The following is a 23,670-nucleotide window of genomic DNA, read 5'->3' on the forward strand; positions in this document are numbered from 1 at the left end:
AGGCCATTATAAATGAGAAATCCGGGACTCAGAGAGATTAAGTGTTCGATTGAAACATACACAACTGCTAATGTTCAGCCACTTTGATCTATAACTTGTGGAAATTTACACAGTAGTAAGATTCAAACTTTATATCTCTTGATTCAAAGTCAAACATTTTTTATTATTGTAAAGACATCAACTTACTCTATGCAATTTGAGGAAAAAACAAGACAGATTTTAGAGGGAGGCATAGTTTTTAGGAAATCAATCCTGAATATTCATTGGAAGGACTGAAGCTGAAGCTGAAGCTCCAATACTCTGGCCACCTGATGCGAAGAGCTGACTCATTGGAAAAGACCCTGATGCTGAGAAAGACTGAGGGCAGGAAGAGAAGGGGATGACAGAGGATGAGATGGTTGGATGGCATCACTGACTCATGGACATAAATTTCAGCAGGCTCTGGGAGATGGTGAAGGACGAGGAAGCCTGGCATGCTGCAGCCCACGGGGTTGCAAAAGAGATGACTTAGGGGCTGAACAACAACAGAGAAAGAGATGGGATGAGCTGAAGTCTGGGCAGGAGATGGTCACAGCTCTCTGCAAACCTCCAGAGAGACACTGCCATGCTCTATTCCTGCCAGGGAGACTCCATCAATATTTACTCCTAGGTTTTCTCCTATTTGTCTGTCAGGGCTGAAGACAAAGGCAAGGTGCTCCTCCTGCTTCTAGTCTCCAGGCCCTGGCCAATGGCAGTTCCAGGAGGCTAGTCTCAGGATGGGGACCTGAACTTGGAGATCGCCCTAGCTAACACAGCTGTCTGGAGATGTCTACATCCCCCAGAAAGAGTTTTATAACATGTGTGATGGCTCCAGCCTACAATGGACTGATGTCGTTGACCACTCAGCCACTGGCCCTCAGGAAGAAGAGAGGGGAAGATGAAATAAGAATGAACCAGAGGTTCAAAATAAGTGAAAAGTCAAAGGACTATGTGATTAGAATGGATGACTCAAATTCTAGGAATAACAGAGACTAAAACAAAAGGAGGTGGATGGATAATGGATCAGATAATGTCTGAGGAGACATCTGTGATGTCTGATTCTAAAATCAGCTCAGTACACCATTTGCCTGCTCCTTGGTTCTGGTGGTGTGACTCCAAAAGGCCTTCCTGATACAAGCACGTGCATCCCAGCAGGGCCCGGCTTCTGGGTCTGCACCAAGTGAGGCTCTGCCTTACATAAGCTCAGTCTTTTTTGTCCTGCCCCAGGAGGTGGGCTACTCTCAAGCCTGGGCTCTTCCCCCTTCTTTCAGGAAGATTTCTCGCAGGCCTTGGGTTGACTTAAAGATTCCCCAGGAGATCTAGCCTGAAAATCAGTTCCAAAAGCCCCAAAAAAAAAAAAAAATGAGGAGTGCCAGATTAAAGTATCAGCCCAGAATTTATGCTCTAGACTTAAGGTTTAATAATGCAACAGAAAATCAATATTTAATAAAGCAAATGATGGAGAAAAACACTGCCCGGGAGATGAGGCTGCTGCGCTGTTTTCAAACGTCTCAGTCCCAGAGGAGGTTGGGTTGGCAGAATGGATCGGTGACGAGGTTGACAAGAGAGTCTGGCATGCAGACAATCGCAGGTCCCATTGATTCCTATTCTGTTATCTCTGAGCGAGTTGGCCATTTTCATTAAAGGACTAGCAGAGAATGACAATGAGAATGAGATGAGACACTCAACAGACAGCAGCCTAGGACTCTCCTGATCCAGGCAAGAAGGCCTCCTAAACTCAGTCTATTTGGAGAAATGGGAGGTTTGTACCTCTTTAGATGAACTCCAGAGAGGGGACAAAAGACAAATCACTCTAGCCAAACTCATGGTACCGTGAAGAATGGGGTAGGATGTCCTTGCTCAGCACAAGCAGTGTTGTGAACCAATGGCTTGCACTCAGTAGGGCTATAAACTGCCAGTGAGTGATTCCTGCATCTTGAGAAGACTGGGTTGAGAAATGCAAAGTTTCTTGGGTACTCTCTGCTTACTAAGGACTGGGAGGCATTTCTGAGCCATAGGAAAGTTTAACCGAACTAGACAGGTCTCTAGGCTCCCTCCTTTGTAGCAAATGGTCAGTTAGTCACTTTTCACTGGAAATTATTCTTCCCTTTTGGGGCAGAAACAGGCTTCATCCTGTCTATGTCTCATGGACCTAGATATCTGGGTCATAGCTCGTTTCATATTCTTATTTGGCTAGAAGGAAATATAGCTGTTGGATAGCCAACAACCTTTGCGTGGTGAAGAGAGAAGGCCGCGCACATCCACCCTGAACAAACCCACCGTGTTGCCTGCTGCTGAAACCATGCATGGCCGCCATGTGTAATGCAATAAATTCTTTCGAGTTACTGTGTCTTCCATTCATCTAGGGCTCCCAGTGTAGCTGGGAAGAAGTACAGACATCGAAAGCCAATATGTTGCTCATAACATCAGAAGCCTCAGGCAAGGTGCGTGCCAGCCGCTGCCTGAATAGGAATGAACTCATTTGCAATGGGCAGATTGGCTACTCGCGTTCGTTCTCTAAAAACACAGAGTAGAGACAGCGCAGTGTATTGCTCTTGGTTAATTAGGAAACTTCTTCAGAAATCCTAAAGGCAACTGTAAATTAGGAGGAAAATATTGGCTTGAGATGGAGACAAGTCAAGATGAAAGAAGGAAAGGAGGTGGGAACCAAAAACTAGAGAAGTGACTACCGAGGTTGATCTTGCTCATCCTTGTCTTAATACACGCTGGCCACAGAGGCGGGATGTACTTTCACCTAAAGCCCTTTGAGCCCCCAGTTTTCCCTGTCTTTTGCTGCTCTCTTCTGTTTGTGGGAATTTTGCTCGGTGAGTTTTTTAGGAATTGTTTTTTTTCTTTTAAATTAATGAATGAATTATGTTTGGCTGTGTCAGATCTTAGTTGGGACACATGGGCTTAGCTTTCCATTCAGCGGGTGGGATCTTAGATACCCAGCCAGGGATCAAACTCATGTCCCCTGCATTGGAAGGTAGACTCTTAACCACTGAACCACCAGGGAAGTTCCCATTGACAAATTTTTATTGAATGAATAAATGAGCAAAATGCATTGAAAATAATGGGAAAAGGAACATGCCATGTAAGGAGTTGAGAGAGTGAAGGTCTAAGCCATTGGTATGGTTTGAGAGATGTCCAGGGAAAAACCCCAGCACAGCCACGAGTTTATCCTGTGAATTCCTCATCATGTCACAGATATTCTATAAATACAAGACAATGGTCCTCCCACATATCTTCCTGATAAAGCCCTCTGAGACTGTGAGGCAGCAGGCAGTTCCAGAAAGAAGCCTTAATGCTAAAAATGATGGTCAATAACACCGACTCTCACCTTCTTCCTCTGGTTTGGGCTTCTCTTCCATTTGAGACTGACACATATTATGTCTGCTTATCTCTTCAGATTTAGAGTTCTGAAATTCTGGGTTCCAAATTAGTGTCATGATTAATTCCTATCTAGCCTTAGAGTATCCTGGAAGAGATTCCTGCTGCAGCCCAATAACTAACAAGGTCTTATTTAGCATGGGGGCCAAGAGGCTTGAATCACTGCAAAATTGACATTATAGGTCTAGCAAATGGGACTTGGTACTTCAGTGCTTCAAAAAGGTTAAAAAAAAAAAAAAAACTAGGTCATGCTCTCCAGAATACATTACCGGGAACACTGGCTGAAGGGTTCTCTGATCAACCCTGGCAGGGAGCTCTAGAAGAAAATCGAGGTCCAGATTCCAAAAAACAGGAGAGAACAGCAAGAGACAGGCAGGACTTGGGCCATAAAGGGCTTTAGGGGAAAGTTATCAACACAGGGAGTAATCAATACATCAACCAACTAGCTCAGGGGCTGCTATCAGAGCAGCTATAATAATAATTTTATTTATAAAATTCTAGCTTCTCCTGAGATGCCCAGGGCACTGTACAACAGCACTAAATAAATTAAATTAAAGCATGAAATATTATGAAAATTCAATGAAATCAACATTATGGAGAAAACAGGGAAACTCCCAAATATAAAAGAAAAAAGGACTCTTCTCTGCAGGTAGCAGCATTTAGCAAGAGGATGATTTTGAGAAAGTACCTCGAAAGTTCAGCCTGCCGACAAGGGGGTAAACCACCCTGGGCAACCACCCTTTCAACAGCAGGTAAGGGTTCAAGCCCCATCTTCCATGTGGAAGCTTTAGGATCTCTAGCAAGATTTTAACCCCTTTAAGCTTCAGTGTCCTCATCTGCAAAGTGTAGGTACCATATTCTTACCTACCGCCTAGGATTGCTGTGAGATAGATAGAAAGATAGATAGATAATAGACAGATATATATATATATATATATATAGGCCATGCTATGCAGCATAGGGGACCTTAGTTCTCTTACCAGAGATCAAACCTGCACCCCCCTGCAATGGAAGCCTGGAGTGTTAATTGCTGAACCACCAGGGAAGTACCTGCAGTGAGATTTAATGACATTTTGTTAAGTACTAAGCCTGGTACCCATGATCTAGTAAAAACCCAATAAATGTTTTCTATTATTATCGCTTGTGGGCTTCCCAGGTGGCTCAGTGGTAGAGAATCTGTCTGTAATGCAGGAGACCTGGGTTCATTTCCCTGAGTTGGAAAGATCCCCTGGAGGAGGAAATGTCAACCCACTCCAGTATTCTTGCCTAGAGAATCCCATGGACAGAGGAGCCTAGCAGGCTACCATCCACGGGGTTGCAAAGAGTCTACACAACTGAACGTGCATGCATGCTACTTCCTAGGAGATTACTGCTGCGACTGCTGGACAGAGGATGCATAGTGGAGGACACATATAGTACACTGATTAGGTAACCGATTAGGTAAAATGAGACACAATCCTGAACCAAGACAGTGACAGTAAAGATGGGCCAGTATGAACAAGGGGTACCTATAGGATCAGGTGACTGAATTAGGGGTTCTGTAGGAAAGAAAACAAAATTAGACAGCATGTTAAAAAGCAGAGGCATCACTTGGCTGACAACGGTCTGCAAAGTCAAAGCTATGGTTTTTCCAGTAGTCATGTATGAATGTGAGAGTTGGACCATAAAGAAGGCTGAGTGCTGAAGAACTGATGCTTTTGAACTGTGGTGCTGGAGAAGACTCTTGAGAGTCTCTTGAACTGCAAGGAGATCAAACCAGTCAATCCTAAAGGAAATTAACCCTGAATATTCATTGGAAGGACTGATGCTGAAGCTGAAGCTCCAATACACTGGACACCTGATGGGAAGAGCTGACTCATTAGAAAATACCCTGAGGTGGGAAAAGACTGAGGGCAGGGAGAGAAGGAGGTGTCAGAGGATGAGATGGTTGGATGGCATCACCAACTCACGGACATGAGTTTTAGTAAACTCTGGGAGATAGTGAAGAACAGGGAAGCCTGGTGTGCTGCAATTCATGGGGTCACAAAGAGATGGACACGACTGAGTGACTGAACAAGAACAATTTGAACTATTAGAACAGTGGTTCTCAATGCAGGTGAAATATATAAGGACCCAGGGTGTTTTAAGATAGAAGTATGCCATGACCGTATCTCCAGTAAACTGAGTCAGAATCCCTAGTCGGGGAGGAGATCTTCAAGACTGGTGTTGTTGGATAACGCTTTAAGTAAAAATGATGTACAACAGCATGCAGGATCACTGGCTAGGTGGCCTTCAAGGTGTTTTCAGCTCTGCAATGGTTTGAGATTATGGTCCACGCTCATAGGGCACATTCGCACCTGGCAGCTGTTCCTCTGAGTCAGATTAACCTGAGTTTTTGCTCATGAGAGGGAGGGCAATGCCTGTGGTCGGGTATGTAGTGATCAGGATGCCAGATCTCAGACCTGGCTCTGCTGTTTCCCAATGTGGGGGACCTTAGACCCAGGCAAGTAAACTTCTGTTTCCTCACCGGTTGCACAAGGCTGTTTTGGGCATTAAATGAGATGATATATGTAAATTGCTTTACCCACTTCCTGGCTGCCACGCAGTAAGTTTTCAGTAAGGAACAGCTGTAAGTATCATGATCACTGCACGATGAAAGCTCGAGCTCTCTGTTTTCCTCCAGTTGCATCTACAGTGAGATGAGATGGAGAAGCTGTGTCTACCACCTCCCAAGACCAGCACAGCTGTGGGCACACCGTACCCCAGTAAGGCACCCCAGTCTAGAACCTCTGGGCATAGTGGGGGTGGGGAAGACCTTGGAACTCAGCTCAGAAACTTGCCCTGTGGCCACCATCCCACTCCAGGAAGTCCCTCTGTCCTGCTGCTCTTCCATGTGGCCAGGCCCAGCCTCATGACAGGCAGTGCCTTTCTGCGGAGAAGTGTCCGGGCAACCAGTGGAGTAGCCACAATGTTTCAGACAACTGGTACTTTCACTCTTCACTCTGTTGAGTGGATCAGTGGAAAGGCAAGTGAAATTAAGGAACAGTCTTTCAGAACAGTCCTCCTTCCAAAGTCACCCCAGAGACCCCAGCCCCAGGGCGCAGCCCTCCTTCCCTCTATGGTTCTTCACATTCAGTCTGGCCTAACATAAGTCCACTACATCACGATCAACTGTGAGTTCCTTGTGGCTCATAAACAGATGCACCCCTTCCCCAACACATACAATAGCATTAGGGATAAAGGACACAGACACACCGTGTTTGAAGCTCAACAAAGAAACCTTCAATGTACCATCTTCCCTCCCTGGGCTGTGCAGGGAGAGAATTCCAAGTGAAAATGAATGAGGACTCCCCAGGGGAAGTGATATAGTGTGAGTGACACACAGCTCCATTTCAAGATGTGCTTATTAGGTGAAATGAAAATAAAGAAATAAAAAGCACACTTGATTACTTATTCTCTGCATCACAGCCATGTGAGCTGTTGGTACTGGAAGGAAATCACAGATGCCGATCACAGGAGAAAGTGTCCTAGTGGACAGGCTGGAGGGCAGAGACTGCAGGGCAGGGGGCAGGCTGGGGAGCACGGAGCTGTGGACAGGAGGGAAGAGACCATGGATAGCACTGAGGGATGCCAGATGAAAAGCAGGGGAGTAGGAAGACAGACAGAAAGGAAACACAGCAGGGAGAGGGGATCCAGACAAATAAGAGAGTAAAGAGCCCATGAGCACAAGATGGCACAGGGCAGAGACCAGGACGTCAAAGTGAAGACAGCGCAGCCACAAGTTCAAGGTGGTGATCAGGAAACAGAGCGACAAGGAGAACAAACCTGAGCAAGGTTGGAAAGAAAGGAAAAAGGATGAAAAACTGCAAGAGGCAGAAGACCACAGAAAGTGCAGGCGGCAACGAAAAAGAAACTGCTGGCAAGATCAAATGAAAACAGTCTCGGAGAGACAGCCAGGAGATGGCAGAGGGAGGGAACAACCGTCCCAGAGAGAGTGCGCATTTAACCTGCATCAACCCTGCCCATCTTCCAAACAGGGCCTCACTGTGGCCAACCCAGGGCGTCATCAACAACTCACACGTGCTCAAGGCCACACATGGGGAGACACAGAAGGAAGAAGCTTGGGGTCGGGGCGAGGGACCATCTGCAAAGACGGCTAGAATGCAAGAGGTCAACGTTGTACCTCTTCAGTTTAAGGTGCCCGTGAGACAGAGATCAAGTCCAAAGAGTAATGACCACCCCCACCCCAATCCCAGCCAGTTAATGAGAGAATACTGAGCAACTTTATCTCAACTCCAACCCCACATTCCCAAACCACATCTCATAGCCCAGGGCTGGGCAACGTCACCAGCCTCCTCCCGCTAGACCCACACGTGTTTCCCCCACCCCAGCACCTTGTGGGGCAGTTATGTTCACAGAGCATAGTCTCCATTTTGGCATCTGGATTACTCTGTCACCTCCTGCAGGCACCCCCATGGACAAGGAGCTGATATTGTACATATGTCTACATGACAAGGGTGGATGGCCAAAGAGCTTCTTACTTTAAAAAATAAATAATGGAAACAGCCTGCCCCAAAGATAGCCCTTTCTTCAACTCTTCCATTGGCCAAACTTGCACTTCTCACAGATCTGAAATACCAAACTTTGCTGACTCTCAGCCACCGGGAGCTCGCAGTGTTAAAGGCCAGTGTATTAGCTTCCTGTGGCTGCTGTTAACAGGTTACCAAAGACTCAGTGGCTTACAACAACAGAGATGTGTTCTCCCATAGTCCTGGAGACCAGAAGTCCAAAGTGAGTCTCACTGGGCTGAAACCAAGATGCCTGCCGGGCCGCGTGGCTTCTGGCTGCTCTAAGGGGAGAATCTGTCCCTGGTCTCTTCCAGCGTCTGGGGGCTGCTGACACTCCCTGGTTCATGTCATATCACCCTAGTTACCAAGGACAGCAACCCTGAGTCCTTGCTCCATCTTCACATGGCTTTCCCCTCTCTGTGTCTGTGTACAATCTCCTGCCTCCCTCTTCTAAGCATACATGTGATTACATTCAGTGTCCACCTGGTTAATCCAGGCTACTCTCTCCATGCCAAACCTTAATCACTTAAACTACAAAGATATCATATAAGGTAACACTCAATGCTCCAAAAATTAGGACCTGATATTTTTGGGTGGGGATTATTTAACTGGTCACAGACAGTCTCAACATACAACAAATCAATTTGCTTAACAATTTAAAAAAGAAGCTTTATGGGTCCATTCATTATCCAACAAAGAGCCTGGAAGCCCCTATTAAGTTCCAAGCCCTGGGGATAGAATGCAAAAGCAGACACGCTTCTTGGAAAACATACATAATTCAGCTAATCACAAAACTAATGTCGAATTACAACTGCAGTGAGAAACACAGAGTTTCATGATTCTACCTCCAGGGGGAGGAAGGGTAGGGGCTACCCTAAGACAGGGGGTTTGAGAAAGCTCCCTCAGGACCTGGCATTCGGATTCCTGTCTAAAGGATGTCCATATATATACTCAGACGCCCAGTCGTGTCTGACTCTTTGCAACCCCATGGACTGCAGCCCACCAGGCCCCTCTGTCCATGGGATTCTCCAGGCAAGAATACTGGAGTGGGTTGCCGTTACCTTCTCCAGCAAATGTTCCTGACCCAGGGATCTAAACCAGGTCTCTATGTCTTCTGCATTGGCAGGGGATTCTTTGCCACTGGTACCACTTGGGAAGCCCCAAAGTCCTTGCTGCTGCTGCTGCTAAGTCGCTTCAGTCGGGTCCGACTCTGTGTCACCCCATAGACGTAAGCCCACCAGGCTCCCCCGTCCCTGGGATTCTCCAGGCAAGAACACTGGAGTGGGTTGCCATTTCCTTCTCCAATGCATGAAAATGAAAAGTGAAAGTAAGGTTGCTCAGTCGTGTCCGACTCTTAGCGACCCCATGGACTGCAGCCTACCAGGCTCCTCCACCCATGGGATTTTCCAGGCAAGAGTACTAGAGTGGGGTGCCATTGCCTTGAGGTAGAATCAAATACAGGCTTGAGAAGGGTACTTGGGCTTTGAGTGGAGAAATGGTGGGTGATGGAGAGCAGAGAGTGTGTGGGCAGACGAGCTGTTTTATTGTCATTTTAACAGCCAACAGCTAAAATGTCAGACCATTCATTTTAAAAGACTTTCTATTTGCTTGGCCTTCCCAGAACCCAGGCTGGCTTCCCAGCTCACAAGAACACCTCTGTCCTAGTCCTCAGATCCTCGTGTCCCAACAGCTCCTCTTCTAAACCCTAATTGCTGTTCCAATCCCATTATACCTCCTGATCACAGGGACCGGTCTCATTCATCTTTGTATCTATTCCAAACTGTATATCAGTACTCCACATGTGGTAGTTTATGCACAAGTGAAAGGGGAAAAGAACAGAGAGATTTTCTGATCCCTTATCTCAAAGCAGTAAGAAAAGTCATGGCCAGCTTGGGTGCTTAGAGGGAGAAGCAGCATGATCACAAGTGCCCCCTGTTGATGTCCAGGCACGGTGGTACCCTATGACCCCCACAAACCAGGCCCGAGAATTGTGAGAGAAGGGGATGATGGCAGGAGAGTGGAGGGAGATCAGCAGGTCAGAGGTCAGAAAACCAGGCACACAGAGTGCCATGTGGGGACCAGGATGGGGAGAGGGGAGTGCACCCCAGATGACCTCCAAGAATGGGGACCCCAATCTGCAAGAGGGCATGTATGCATTCTTGGTACAGAGAACCAGGACTGTCTAAAAGAGCCAATACAAGACAAAGGGAAGAAGAGCCTGGAAGCCTTTATGGCTGATAAACGACTATGCACACGGAGGACGTTATTATCTAGTGATGTTCAGCTTCCTTCTCTCCCGTACCTTTCTCCAAATTAAGACTGGGTGATACATCAAGACATTTCTATAAAGTGTGCCTAATCTGAAATAGATGAAAGAAGTAGGTCATTTTTCCAGGTACTTATGTCAAGATTCAGACTAGAATCCAGGACTCCTAAATCCTGAAATTTACTTCTTTCTGCTAAGCCATTCCATCCCCGATGGAGCCAACGCCGGGTTCACTGTGCAGACTCCCAATTAATCAGAGTGGAAAACACTATTTGCCAAGTGAAAATCCTCTATTTTGAATTCTTAATCCCCCCACCAGCTGAGTTTACCACAAAGACATGAATATATAATTGAGACATAAAGAAAACATGCCACCAAATTAAACTGCCCTAATTTTAAATCAATAAATTTTTTTCTCAAATAACATGAAATGAAGATCTCCCGAAAGAAAAACATGCAGCTCCAGCATCTCCGGGAGTCCTTCTCCACTGAGCCCAACTCCAGCAGAAGCCAATTAGATTTCTCACCAATGTCAGACTCTAAATTATCACAGACGGCTCTCAACAGGAATATAAATCTTATGCTAGGCTCCAAGGGGTGATACCATCTAGCCTAAGTTGGCCTGGAGACATCTAAAACATTGGGTGTCCTCTGCCCACAGGCTCTTGGGTACCAGTGAGAGGCGGATGCTGGTGGTGGGTGGTCTTGTGGACCCGAGGGGCTGTGGACCCCTTCCTGTGATTCTCATTTATCCTTGGCAGCATCCTGACCCTGTCTGATTCAGTCATCATGATGAAAGGGTTAAGAACCCCAGCTCCAAGGAAGCTGTTAGTGCAGGGGTCCCCAACTTTTTTGGTACCAGGGGCCAGTTTCATGGAAGATCATTTTTCCACCCATCAACCAGTAAGGGGCAGGGATGGTTTGGGGATGATTCTAGCATTATTACATTTATCGTGCACTTTATTTCTAGTATTGCATCAGCTCCACCTCAGATCATCAAGCTTTAGACCCTGGAGCTTGGGGACCCGTATGCTAGTGTACAAAGAAAGGTACCTTAACTACAATGAGGAAAAGTCACCATCATTGATGTGACTGCAATTATAAAACACATATTTCTATGCTTTAAATACTGACCTTATAGCAAAAGAATCTTTGCAGTCTCTCCCCTGTGTATCTGGACATGCGAGGGGCCTTGGACTGGCTGGGTTTGGATCTGCTCTTCCTTCCAACACTTCTCTCTCCTCCAAGGTGTGTTGCCCCTGACACTTGCCATTCCCTATTCCACTGACAGCCTTCTGGATATTTGGCCTTTGCCAACACAATGGAATGCAACTTTCCTTGAGGAAGAGAAGTGATGTTCTTGTAGGACATCAAGGGAAATCACAGGACGCCCATCCTTCTGATCATCACTGAGCTCCTTTCTGGAGCTAGATGCAGCCAATCTCCCTGGCCACACTTTCAGTGGTTTCATCCCAGGAGCCCTGCCCTGAGACCCTGTCTGTTCCTCCTCACTCCTCCTGCATGTCATACATTCTCAGACTTTCCACCTTTGTGCATGCTGCTGCTCCTGCCTGCGCTGCTTCTTGCCTGAGGCCCCCCCAAATCCTGCTCACCCCTGAAGACCCTGGAGAAATGCAATCTTGCAGTTTTCCCTAAACTTGCAGATGAAGTCAGCTCCTCCCTTTTGGTGTATTCATGACTTCTCTATGTATAAGCATCTGAATCCCTGTGAACTTCTAAGAGGGTTATTTGCTAATACTGCATCTCCTCTGCTAGACAAGGCAGTCACTCTGAACATTCGTGTGCCCAGTGCCTGGTTTCCAAATGTTTGTTAAATGGAATTGAAAGTTGACAGTTGACAATCCTCAAGTTGACAAAAGATGGGCTAAGAAACTTGGTCACCAGTTTCTCCCCATGCCCTCGGAAGCTGGGCATTTCAAGTTTAGCAAGAAGAGGAGAGAGGTTTCAGATGTTTCTGAGTCATTGACAACAGTCATGACTTTCACATTAAAGATGCTGTTCTTGATCTCACTTGATACACACCCCTACAGGAATGACCTACCAGAACCTTTAGGAAAATAGTCATGAGGCAGATCCAGTGGGTCACAAAGCCATAGAGACACCTTATACAATCTTTCATTAAAAATATTTGCTTCGAGCTCAATTTGAGTAAACCATAGGGGGCCTCTGGTGTGGAATGGGAGTCTCGAGGAAGTTATTAGGAAGAGCTGCTCACTCAGGATCTGATGTATGACCTCTCCCCAGTGAAAAATGGCAACAAGGCTTATTTGGAGGCTGCAGGGCTACACAAGATCCAGGAGGAATTGGAGCCACTTTATTCAGCCTCTGGGATGAGAATCTGAGGAAGTTCAGACTCCCTGGGGAAAACCATCTGAGGGAGAATTCTGCAGCTGCCAAAGACCTCTCCTTGGGAGCTCTAATTGCCTGCCTGGAGGGACACTGTCCGACTCCTGTAAGGCTTGTTGTTAAGCGACAGAATCACCCGGACTTTCTGCTTCCCTAGAGTCCTGCGGTGTGGACAGTTTGGACACGGGACCCATAATAATATTATTGACTGTGCTGACCAGGAAGCCCCAGCAGGCAGGAGCCTAGTTTTCCCAACTGCCTAGAAAACTGGAGGACCCTCCCCAGCAACACCAGACCGCACAGAAAATGCTATTATTACGCCTATATAAATTTTACTATAGCAATTTCCTCAGATTCCTTTACTCTAATAGACTCTATCCTACTTGGCTTAGCAGATGGATGACGTTCCAGGGGGTTTACTAAAATTGAGTAAACTCGCTCAGAATTTTTGCCCCTCCATGGCCCATAACCGCATCAAAAAATTTTTAAAACTCACCAGGTAAAACTGAGTCACCTCATTCGCATGCTGTCGAAATTCTGTGAATCAATTTCAGGTAAACTGCCCTACTTCCTTGTCATTCTCCAGGGTGCTCTGAGGAGCACTTTAATTGCGTGGCAGAATTTAATTTCCTGACTTCGGGGAAAGTCCTGTGGAATTCAGAGGCAGTCTTACAGCCAGGCCAAATGTGCATTTTCATCTCTGTCCTGAATGGGGCAGGGAGTGGCTAAGAGAGTTTGGAGAGCGGTTTGGAATGGCAAACGGGACCTCCAGTCACGCAAGGCCACTGGCAGCTGAAGAAGGCAGACGGGCTCAAAAGGGGACTTCTGTGGACTCAGGCTCAAGGGTGATGCTCCTCTGTTATGGACTCAGGGAGACGCAGCCTGAATGGAAATTAGATGGTGCAAAGGTTTGCTCAACTCCAAGGGAGCCTTGCAGGGCCGGGGGTGGGCAGGTGAAGCGGGGAGGCAGAGGCAGGCTGCTTTCATGAGGTTGTGACTGGAAAGACAGAACTTGCTTTCAGTGTAAGGATTATACCACACGGTTCCATTTGATCTGCTGTTTTTCAAATTCCCTTTTGTTCAGGTTTGGGGTGGGGAGGGTCTACGGGGCTTGGTGTCTAGAAATTAAAAGTTATTGTTCCTATTCTCTTAATCATAATAATGAGTTTGGCTTGACAAGGTCAATTAATTATTCAGGATTAGGAAGCAACACTATTATCAGGCAGGTAAGAGGGGAGGGCTCTGAGCAGAGAGACAATACAAGCTAAAAGAAGGGCTGGTGCTCGCAAAGCTCTGTTTATTGTCTGCAAGTCACCTGCTACTGCCGGCTATTCCCTCGCCTTCTCCCCTTCTCTCTGGATCCCCCGGCCCAGAGAACGGACAGCCACATCCTGGCTTCCTCTTCTCCTTTCTGCCTTATTCCACAGACATTAGTGGAGGCCCCGTTTCACGTGAGCTTCAGAGCCTGTTTGACTCCAAAAGGCAGGTAATTAACTATCAAACAATGGAAAGGATTTCCAGATTAATTCTGCCCAGAAAGAACCAGGAAAACTTATTTACACCAAACAAAAGGGAGGGGGTGATTAGATGCTCCAGTGACAAAAAAGAGACCTAGATAGGGTCTAGAAAACCAATAAAGGGCCAAAAGCTTGTGTTATTATTATTATTATTATACCAATACCTCCATTTTTCTAAGCACTGTATTCTACTCTTCTCTATCATGCAAATAGGTCTCTAAGTGAGATTTAAGCTCAGGGGGTAGACCATCAGTCAATTTCTGCCCTCTGATAAGACTACAGCAGAGGATGAGATGGTTGGATGGCATCACCAACACAAGGGACATGGATTTGGGTAAGCTCTTGGAGATGGTGAAGGACAGAGAAATCTGGGGTGCTGCAGACCATGGGGTGGCAAAGATTCGGACCCAACTTAGTGACTCAACAACAAGGAGACCATTCCCGAAGGTTCCCTAAGACCACCAGGGCAGTTTCCCTGCCCTACCAGGGCTTTTATAGATACAGTTAGGGCTCTGGGGAGGTCTTCCATGCCGTCCTGAATTTGGAAACAATTCAGTACAAAGCGTTTTTGTTCACTCTGCTTTCCAGAATGTGGCCTCTTGCAAGGAGCAATGAAGACAAGTGTAGAGCTTTTTGGAGAAGCTTGCTTTGGCAGCCAAATCCAGAGGGGGGAAAGAGTTAAAGTGTGCAGCTGGACTGTAGAAGCGGCCTCTTATTAATTACATTCATAAAGCAGGGCACCCTGAGGTCAAAGAGATGGAAATCACTAGACCCAAATTTTAATAAATCGTGGATGGAGCTCCCTGACTCCGGTCTCAGAGATTACACTCTGGCTGCCTAAGCGGGCACGCAAACCCCTAGGTGGCCTTTTTCACTCTTCACAAACTTATTTTGAATGGAGAATTCAAGGCATCAGAAAATCAAGAATTCCTAGTGTCTGAAGCCCCCCTCTCTGTTGCCCCCATGTCTGCGGAAGCCCCCCACCCTACTGCCTCTTCAGCACAGGGCCCTTTAGATGAGTGAGCATCACCCAGCCCCAGGCTCCAAGGCCAGAATCTCCCTGTCCTGGTGGAAGCACCTCCGCCCACATTCGCACACTTATCCAGCCACCGAGTTATTGCTCTGCTCTTTAGGACAAAGTTCCTGACTCTGGACTTCCTTCTCTCTGTACATAACATAGGATCCCCAGACCTACATCTTTTCCCACAGTTCTCTCTTGTATTTAAAGCACCACCATCTTTTTAAATTTCCATCTTCTCTCCAAAATTCCATCCCTGTTTCCACCCCACACCCGGCCTTTGAAGTCAATGAAGCCCATCTGGCTTCAGCACCTGCTGCCCAGGTGATGGTTCAAGGCCACTGGGGACATTCCATCTACACCATTCAGTACAGGAGCCACCACCCCCTGTAGCTCTAGAAGCATCTGAAATATGGCCAGTGTGATTGAAGGAGTAGATTTTTAAACTGTATTTGGTTATAGCTAATTCGAATTTAATTTAAAAGCCTCCTTGCTGAGCAGCTACTTAGATCACCTGTTCCGTCTGTCCCTCATCCTTCTCTGCCCAAGGCTGCCCCTTGCTCCCGACCTGCCTCGGACACTCGCTCCATGTGACTGCCCAGGCTCATCCCCAGACGCTGTCCCGGGACAGTCCAAATCAGAAGCACCATCAACTCTATCCCGCTGGCCGGCCTTATAGGCCTGGCCAGGAAAGCTGAGTTCCCTGGGCTTTCACACCCTCCCCTCCTTTGCCCGCAGCTCTCCATGGCTTGACTCCAGAGCTGCCCCTTCGCCCCCCTGGCTGCCCATTGCAGGGCTCTCCCTGCAGCCCAGGCCTGCCTGACCCCCGTCTCCACTCCAGTTGCTTCACCAGTCCTGCCGGGACCTTTGGAAACCACCCCACCCCTCACCAGCATTGGAAAGCTCTGGGAGAATTTAGGCAGCTCCAGAGCTGTCTATTTAAAAAAAAAAAAAAAAAAAAAAGACACAGAAAATACAATGTAACAACTACAGGTAGTGAGAAGAGAAGAGATGGACCCACTAATGAAAGGAACCGAACACCCCCTATTTCCCTTTTCTTTTACTCTAAGGACATGACAGATTATCAGCAGGTTTTTAAAATATCCTAGGGAACCAAGGACAACTCTAGAACTTGGCACAGTGAAAGGTTTGCCCTGAGGGGTGGAAGGGCTGAAGATGCACTAAGAACTCAAGCTCAGAAGACTCAGGAAAGGAAAATCCCAGCCTTCAGCCCTGAGCTTGAGCCAGAGGACTGCCCATTGCCCAGCAGCCCTGGGAAACACGGGAGCCACATAAGTGGGCCGGTCTCTGAAGAGATGGTTTCTGAATGCTATCACAAGGTCTGATCACACACCAGTGGAGTGAGAGACCCAGGGGTTTGGAGGAAGTTGGTGCCCCAGAAGGATTTAGCCAAAGTCTACACTCCCAGAGGGGCTTTCCAGGTGGCGCTAGGAGTAAAGAACCCACCTGCCAACGCGGTAGACATGAGACAAGTGTTTGATCCCTGGGTTGAGAAGATCCCCTGGAGGAGGGCACAGCAACCCATTCGAGTATTCTTGCTAGAGAATCCCATGGACAGAGAAGCCTGGTGGGTTACAGTCCACAGGGTCACAAAGAGTTGGACACGATTGAAGCAGCTTAGAACCTAAATTCCAGGGAGGGTTTGGGGGTGGCATGCAAATTCATCCACTCCCCATGAAGGGGAACTCATGCTTCATGGGTGGCATTTCATTCATCTTCATGTACCTAGAGCCAGGCCAGGGTTCTGGGAAGCAGAGATGTTCTCAATGGTGATTTATGCCCTACCCTCGTCTTTATGAATGAAGGCAAGGGTGGGGGCAGGTACAAAGGGCAGAGTGGCTGGTACTGAGGCAGATTCAAGGGTGGAACCAGGCCTCCGCAGGGGATAAACACACAGAATCACAACCAGAGGGAAGACCCAGTACAGAGAACAAGCTGGGCCGTAGGGGTAGTTGATAGGAATGAGGGAAACATAATCCCAGATTTCAATAAGCTCATGTGATCCTGTGAAAAAAAAAAGAAAATTACCTTCCTTCTGTGTGGGTTTATTTATGTACGAAGCTGACGATACGTACCCAAATACACACACTCTTGGGTAAAAATATCAGTTTACTTCCTTTCTGCTGCTGCTACAATGTGTGTGTCTGTCTGTAAGTGTGTGTTTAATGATCACAATACAGTTTTGAAAAGTTCATACATCTTTCATTTCAACACTGTTCTGCAAAAGTTTGAGCAGGGACGTCAGCAGAATCTAGAAGTCCGCTTTTGTAGGGAATAAGTGCTTATGTTCAGTACAATAAATGATCCCAAGATAAATACTTTTTTTTTTTAAATCCTGGATGGTGATGCATCCTCTTTCCAATACAGAAACAGGGAAGCTTGGCTGTATTTAGTTTGTCTGATTGCTTTTAAGAGCCAGGACAGGCTGGCTCTGAGAAACCATGGTCCTCTATTCATTAAAGTGTCAATAATGCCCAGTCCAGGCATATCGACAGCAGATTAGCTGGGGCTGAGTCTGTGGACAAGACCAGAGCCTTTTTTAACCCGGCTCGTTTCCAGATCAATACACCCATCAGCATTCGAAAATTAGCCCAAGATGAGATTTCGATACTCAAGGAGGTGTGTCATGCTCAGAGGCCACGTCTCCAAGCCAGAGGTATAAATGCCGAGCTGCAGATTAGACACTTTCCATCAGCGTGGACAGGAGGGAGCGTTGCTGTAGACCCCATCCCTTATCCTCTGCCCCACACGCCTCTCTACCCCTACACACTCAACCTCCCCTCTTTGAGTCTGCGTGAGTCCTCGCAGCTACAATCCAGCCATTTGCTTCAAGAAGCATTTGTTAAATGTACACGTTAAGACAGCTGTCAGGCGCTCATGGTGAGTGTATGGGTGAGTGGGAGGAGGGAGAGGGGAACTTAGGAAAGAAATGGCACAAACGTGATCCTTGTTTGCACGGGGGCTTCTGAGTTTCTCACACCTCCTTCCATTTTCCGGCTCCATAAAAGCCCTGCTGCCTGACGCAAGTGTCTGTGATGGTGCAGAGTTCCTAAGGTCTATCTGTCAGTGTCAGACACTCTCAACGGTAAGTGTGCGTGTGTGGAGGGAATGGGGCGGGGGGCATGGGGTGTGGATTCAGAGACACCACTTGCTGCAACCTGAGGCACCGAGGAATCCTTCAAACCCCCTTGCAGAAGAGGGATTCTCAGCTTTCTTCTGGCCAATTCTTCGCAACAACAACAAGACATTCACCCACTGAAACCATCTCAAGGAACAAAACCTATTCTTCTGTTAGTGATACAGTCTGATCCTGTCTCTGTAATTTCATTTCCTTTAAAAAATGCTGTTTGTACTCAGCAGTTTGAAAGATATTCATATATAGAACCAACAAAAGAAAAAGCCATCATCATTTTCTTTTGGAAAAAGAAAAGGGTAAAAAAAAACCCATAAAATGCAAACAACGTGGGGTGGTGCAGCTCGAGGGGCTCCAAAGCCTCATTGGCCTAATCCCTGAGCAAGTGTCCCTCCAGCCTGACCTCTACCCATCACTGCCCACCGACTTGCCTTTCACATTCGGCACCCTGACCCTGGCGGCCCTCTCTCCTGCCTTCTCCCAGCTTGCTCCCCGCGAATCTTCTAGCTCCTTCCTGTTCATCTTTCGTGAACCACCGTCCTGCTTCCTGTGTTTTGCCCACCATCCACAGCTCTCTCCTCCCTGTGGGTGTACTGCCAAGGGGGTTGCTGGAGACCGGGGGCATATTGCCCCTGGCCTGCCTTCTAGGGGGATTAAGAACAGGAGAGAAACTCCAGCAGAGGCCCCAGCTCCATCACTTGGGGGCTTCACCTCTGAGGTAATACAATAAGGTATCTGGTCCACACACAACTACGTCTTTTAAAAAGTTAAAAACAACTGTATTTTTTAAAAGTGAAAGGGTGAGTCTCTCAGTCTTGTCCAACTCTTTGCGACTCGAAGGACTATAGCCCGCCAGGCTCCTCCATCCATGGGATTTCCTAGGCAAGAATACTGGAGTGGGTTGCCATTCCCTTCTCTGGGGATATTCCTGACCCAGGGATCGAACCCGGGTCCCCTGCACTGCAGGCAGATTCTTTACCGCTGAGCCACCAGGGAAGCCCTAGCTAACACTTAAGTAGCATCTCTGTGCGCAGACCCTCTTCTGTCTCACCCTCCAGTACATGGAAAGTGTAATCCTCACTGCAGACCCTTGCAACACTGATTCCATTTTACAGAAGGAAACCCTGAGACACAGTTGGTAACCTGAGGTTCCCCCAAGCCAGAAAACGCTGGCTCTCGGACAAGGAACCTGTCTGTGTGGTCACCTGTGGTCTGAATGTCTGGCACCTGCTCTACCTATGGGGAAGCACAGAAGCGCCAGGGAAACATGGAGACAGCAGAAGTAAGAGAAAGGCAAAAACACAGATCTCAAAAGCTGGGGGTGAGCTGAGAGGCTCTGAGGAACAGGAGGGGAGTGGGATGCAACCAAAACATGGAGAATCAGACACAGGTATTAAAGGGGAGACACGGTCCCGGGCTAGAGGGGAAAGAAGAAGCAAGCAAGCTGCAAACAGCAGCGGTGGCTGCAATCATCCCAGGCAGGTGTCTAGAGCATCAACGGTCGGCTCTGCCTTCTTTGCAGGCTGTGTGAGGGATGGCATATATGCAGAGCCAGAAGAGCTCTGAAAATAAGGCACGCTTAGCGCTGGATAGAACCTTTAAAAAACTCAGAGGAGAAAAAAAGCCAAGGAAAGAAATAATGAGGAGATAATTTTCTGAGACAATACATTATTGGATCAGGAGCAAAGAAAAGGCCCCAAATCCTAGTCCTATTCAATGGGAAAACGATTTGAAATTTCAGCATCTAAGGGCAAAGCGAAAATTAGGAAACCGTCCTGGCCAGATGGAACAGACAGTCTCATCTAAACTGAGGATCACAGTGAAAGTGTCAGACACAGGCCCTCCCAGACACCCCTGGCCGCCCCCAAGGCTGCCTACCTTGCACGATGAGGTGAACGCGGGAGGTCTTGGGGTGGTTGTCCGTCTGCACGGAGCAGGTGTAGGGGCCCTCGTCGTACACGTCCACATTCTGGATCTCGATGCTGTACTGGGTCTGGGTGTTGCTCAGGAGGACCACGCGGGGGTCTAGGCACCACTTGTCATTCCCGGCGTAGAGGATGGTGCTGCGGTTCAGCCAGGCTACCCGGGTGACCCGGTTGTCAATCGTGCACCTGGAGAGAGGACCAGACAGGTAAGTCAAGGGACCACAAAGAAACAGATGCCATCAGGGTCTTCTTGGCAAGGCTGGGATGACTGGTCACCCTGCTCCCAGTATACACACAGGCACCTCCTGTTTGGTTTGGCCTGGGTTTCAGCATCAGAGGCCTTACAGAACTGCAGCCTCAGAACACTGGCTAATTCAGACTTCCAGGTCCTGAGTGACCCCGTGTCTGAAAACCCCTGAGCACAGAATGGTTTCGATAGTCCTAAATATTCAGTAGCTATAACCTGGAGTCATTGTCCATCCCAAGAATAGCTGGGCCCTGGGACTACCCCCACCTCCCCTCCCTCTGAGAGTTCCATGATACGCATGATGATAATTCCTCGCATTACTTTCTAAATGTTCTGGGTGTACTAAGTTGTCCAGTACTCATAGCAATGCCATGAGGAAGGTCCTATTGGTGAAAAGAATTGAAGAACAAAGACACTGAATGCTTCTCCTAAATCACACAGATAATAATATATGCTAGATCAGAAACCCAGACTTTAACTACTACACATTCTTCCTCTCATCTCAGAATAGCAGATTCCAACGGAAGGCTTTTGAAGTCAAAACTAAATACAGACCACGCCATTGCTATTTCTCTTCATTACACCCAGGGGCAGAAATGTTCAATTACTGCTAGACTAAAGGCATTTTCCAAAATCTCAAAACTGTTCGCACGTGTAAAAATAGATTTTCTTTCTTTTATTTCTGCATCTGGAGTCCCCAAATTGTGGAAGCTCCCTTCTCTTTTCCTGCACTTTCAAATTTCCTAGCTACTCTGGCCAAGTCCTCATCAAGTTTCTCTGCATTCATTTCCTTCTCTAGCTACACAGGATATGTTCTATGGCCTGAGGCTAAATTCACAAACGCAGTGTCCTGATCCTGAGTATAAGGCTGGAAATAGCAACAGAGCCACAGTAGGTACAATATTGCCTCCAATTTATATCTTCTTCTGCAGAGAACAAAGCGCTTTTACATCCACACTGTGATTCTTGCAGCAAATTGCTGAGATAGATGATCTTACCATTCTCCGCCTTAAAGATCAGGCCTCCAGGGTCGGAGCGGTCTGATGACTTGCCCAGAACAGAGAACCAGGGGGTGATGGAGTCAGACCCCTCAGCCAGGTTCTAATTCCTGGTCCTGGGTTCCCCTTAGGATGCGCAAAGGTGAGGTTTTCAGTGGGGAGGGACAGTTGCTTCCACTGAATTCTCAAAGTTGTCTGTGACCATAAAAAGCCTGAGGACTGCTGCCAGGCGCGCTCTCCCCCAGGCGGCCCCTCTCGAGACCGCTCTCCTGGGCTGTGCGTCCTTTCCACTCGTACTCATGTAAATGTCACAGGATCATGGCTGGGCCTCTCAGGCGCAGGTGTGGAGGCTTGCTGATAGCCCCCGTGGGGAAAACTGCTCAACCAGAAACACCTCTGCTCTGCTGTCCAGCTCACTTTGTGTCGCGTACTGATTTTTTTTTTTTTTGGACAATAAAGGAGATAAATGATGGGAAAACCGACCAGGGGAGTTTTTCTCAAAGTGGGTATGGACCACTTGCATCAAAATCAGGTAAGGTGTTTGTTACAGATCTTTTTGTCCTATGGATTTCAGAATCTTTTGGAAGCCAGACGCATGAATTCCTAACAATACCCCAGCTGGGTCATGTACCCACCTAAGTTTGAAAAGCACAGATGTAGAGAGTGGTGTCCAGGACCAGGCTGCATGGTTTGTGGTTTTCAGTGCAAAACGCAAATGCAGAACCCTTTGTTGAAGAATTATTAAGAATTTCAAGATGGTGAGACCATGGCATTTAACCAGAACAGGGTCCAGTGTGAATAAACACACACCCTGAATGGATGTCACATTTTATTAATTTCCTTGGACTCCTACGCACATTCTGATTTGGTACATCTAGGGTGGGCCTGAGATTCTGCAGTTTCAGTAAGCTCCCAAGAGATGACAGTGCTGGCGGCCCCCAGATCATGTCTTCAACAGCATAAATCTAGAGGGAATCATATGCATATGAGGGCTTGAGGGGCACTGAGCTATTAATAGCACTTCACCACAGGAAAGTGCGATCAGAAAACCAGCAGATGAGCATCACTCGGGAGCTTATTTGAAACACAGATTCTCAGGCCCCCACCTCAGATGTAATGAGCTGGAACCTGTATTTTAATAAGCTCTCCAGGCACCAGAAGGCACTTACAGTCTGGAGCAGTCTAGAGCACACTTGCTGTCAGCTGCGATAACAATATCCTGAACACACCTGAGAAAGTGCAGCCGATGGAGGAAGCACCTGATGCTGGGCCTCCCCTGATGCTGTGTCTCCTTGCACACCTGATGCTCTTCCTCTCAGGCTACCTCACTGAACTGTGGATTTGAACCATGATGGTGTGAAATCCCTTAAGAACAACACACTCCACTTTGCTTTGCTAGCAATGTACCTGGGATGTCATTCATATTCATGACCTTAAGGGCGACTGCTGCTCAGGATTTTGCTTGGATGCAAATGGAAGAATTGGCTAAATTCATACTCATGGCTAATGTTTACTGAACACATATTACTACATGCTAGGTACCCTGCAAGTCTATGGGGCTTCCCATGTGGCACAAGAGGTAAAGAGCCCTCCTGCCAATGCAGGAGATATGAGAGATCCAAGTTCAATCCCTGGGTCAGGAAGATTCCCTGGAGGAGGGCACGGCAGCCCACTCCAGTAGTCTTGCCTGGAGAATCCCCCATGGACAGAGGAGCCTGGCGGGCTGTAGTCTATGGGGTTGCAAAGAGTCAGACACAACTGAAGCGACTTAGCACACACACACTGCAAGTGTATCTTGTGTGTTATTTTATCATCTCAGAAAACTTGGTTGGGTTCACTTATTATTGCCAATTTATAGATGAGGCTAACTGAGTCTAACAAATATTATCCAAATGAACTAAGATGACCCTGATAGTAAGCTGCAGAAACAAGTAGTTTCAAACCCAGCTTTTGTTTGCTTTCCCTAAAGTCAGTGATCCTGAATGTCCTTATCCAAGGCCTCTCAAAAGTCCCCATAATGGGATGAATTGAGAGAGTGGCATGGAAATATATCCATTATCATATGTAAAATAGCCAGTCAGAATTTGCTGTATGACACAGGGAACTCAGCCCAGTGCTCCGTGACAACCTAGAGAGGGGGGATGGGGTGGGAGATGGGAGGAAGGTTCAGGAGGGAGAGGATATATGGTATACCTGTGGCTGATTCATTTTAATGTGTGGCAA

At 47.4% G+C, this 23,670-nt stretch overlaps 1 protein-coding gene across 6 annotated transcripts in view; it reads right to left on the bottom strand.

Moving 5' to 3' along the window:
* Positions 1–23,670, bottom strand: part of NTM (neurotrimin) — a 964,897-nt gene that overhangs the window by 170,830 nt on the left and 770,397 nt on the right. For all 6 annotated transcript variants that reach the window (XM_027959855.3, XM_027959853.3, XM_027959852.3 and 3 more), the window contains one exon: positions 20,156–20,388. In XM_027959855.3, the coding sequence (XP_027815656.1) occupies positions 20,156–20,388 (233 nt within the window). The remainder of the gene's footprint in view (positions 1–20,155; positions 20,389–23,670) is intronic.

The sequence above is a fragment of the Ovis aries genome, chromosome 21 (genome assembly GCF_016772045.2).
Source record: "Ovis aries strain OAR_USU_Benz2616 breed Rambouillet chromosome 21, ARS-UI_Ramb_v3.0, whole genome shotgun sequence".
NCBI classification, from domain to species: Eukaryota; Metazoa; Chordata; class Mammalia; order Artiodactyla; family Bovidae; genus Ovis; species Ovis aries.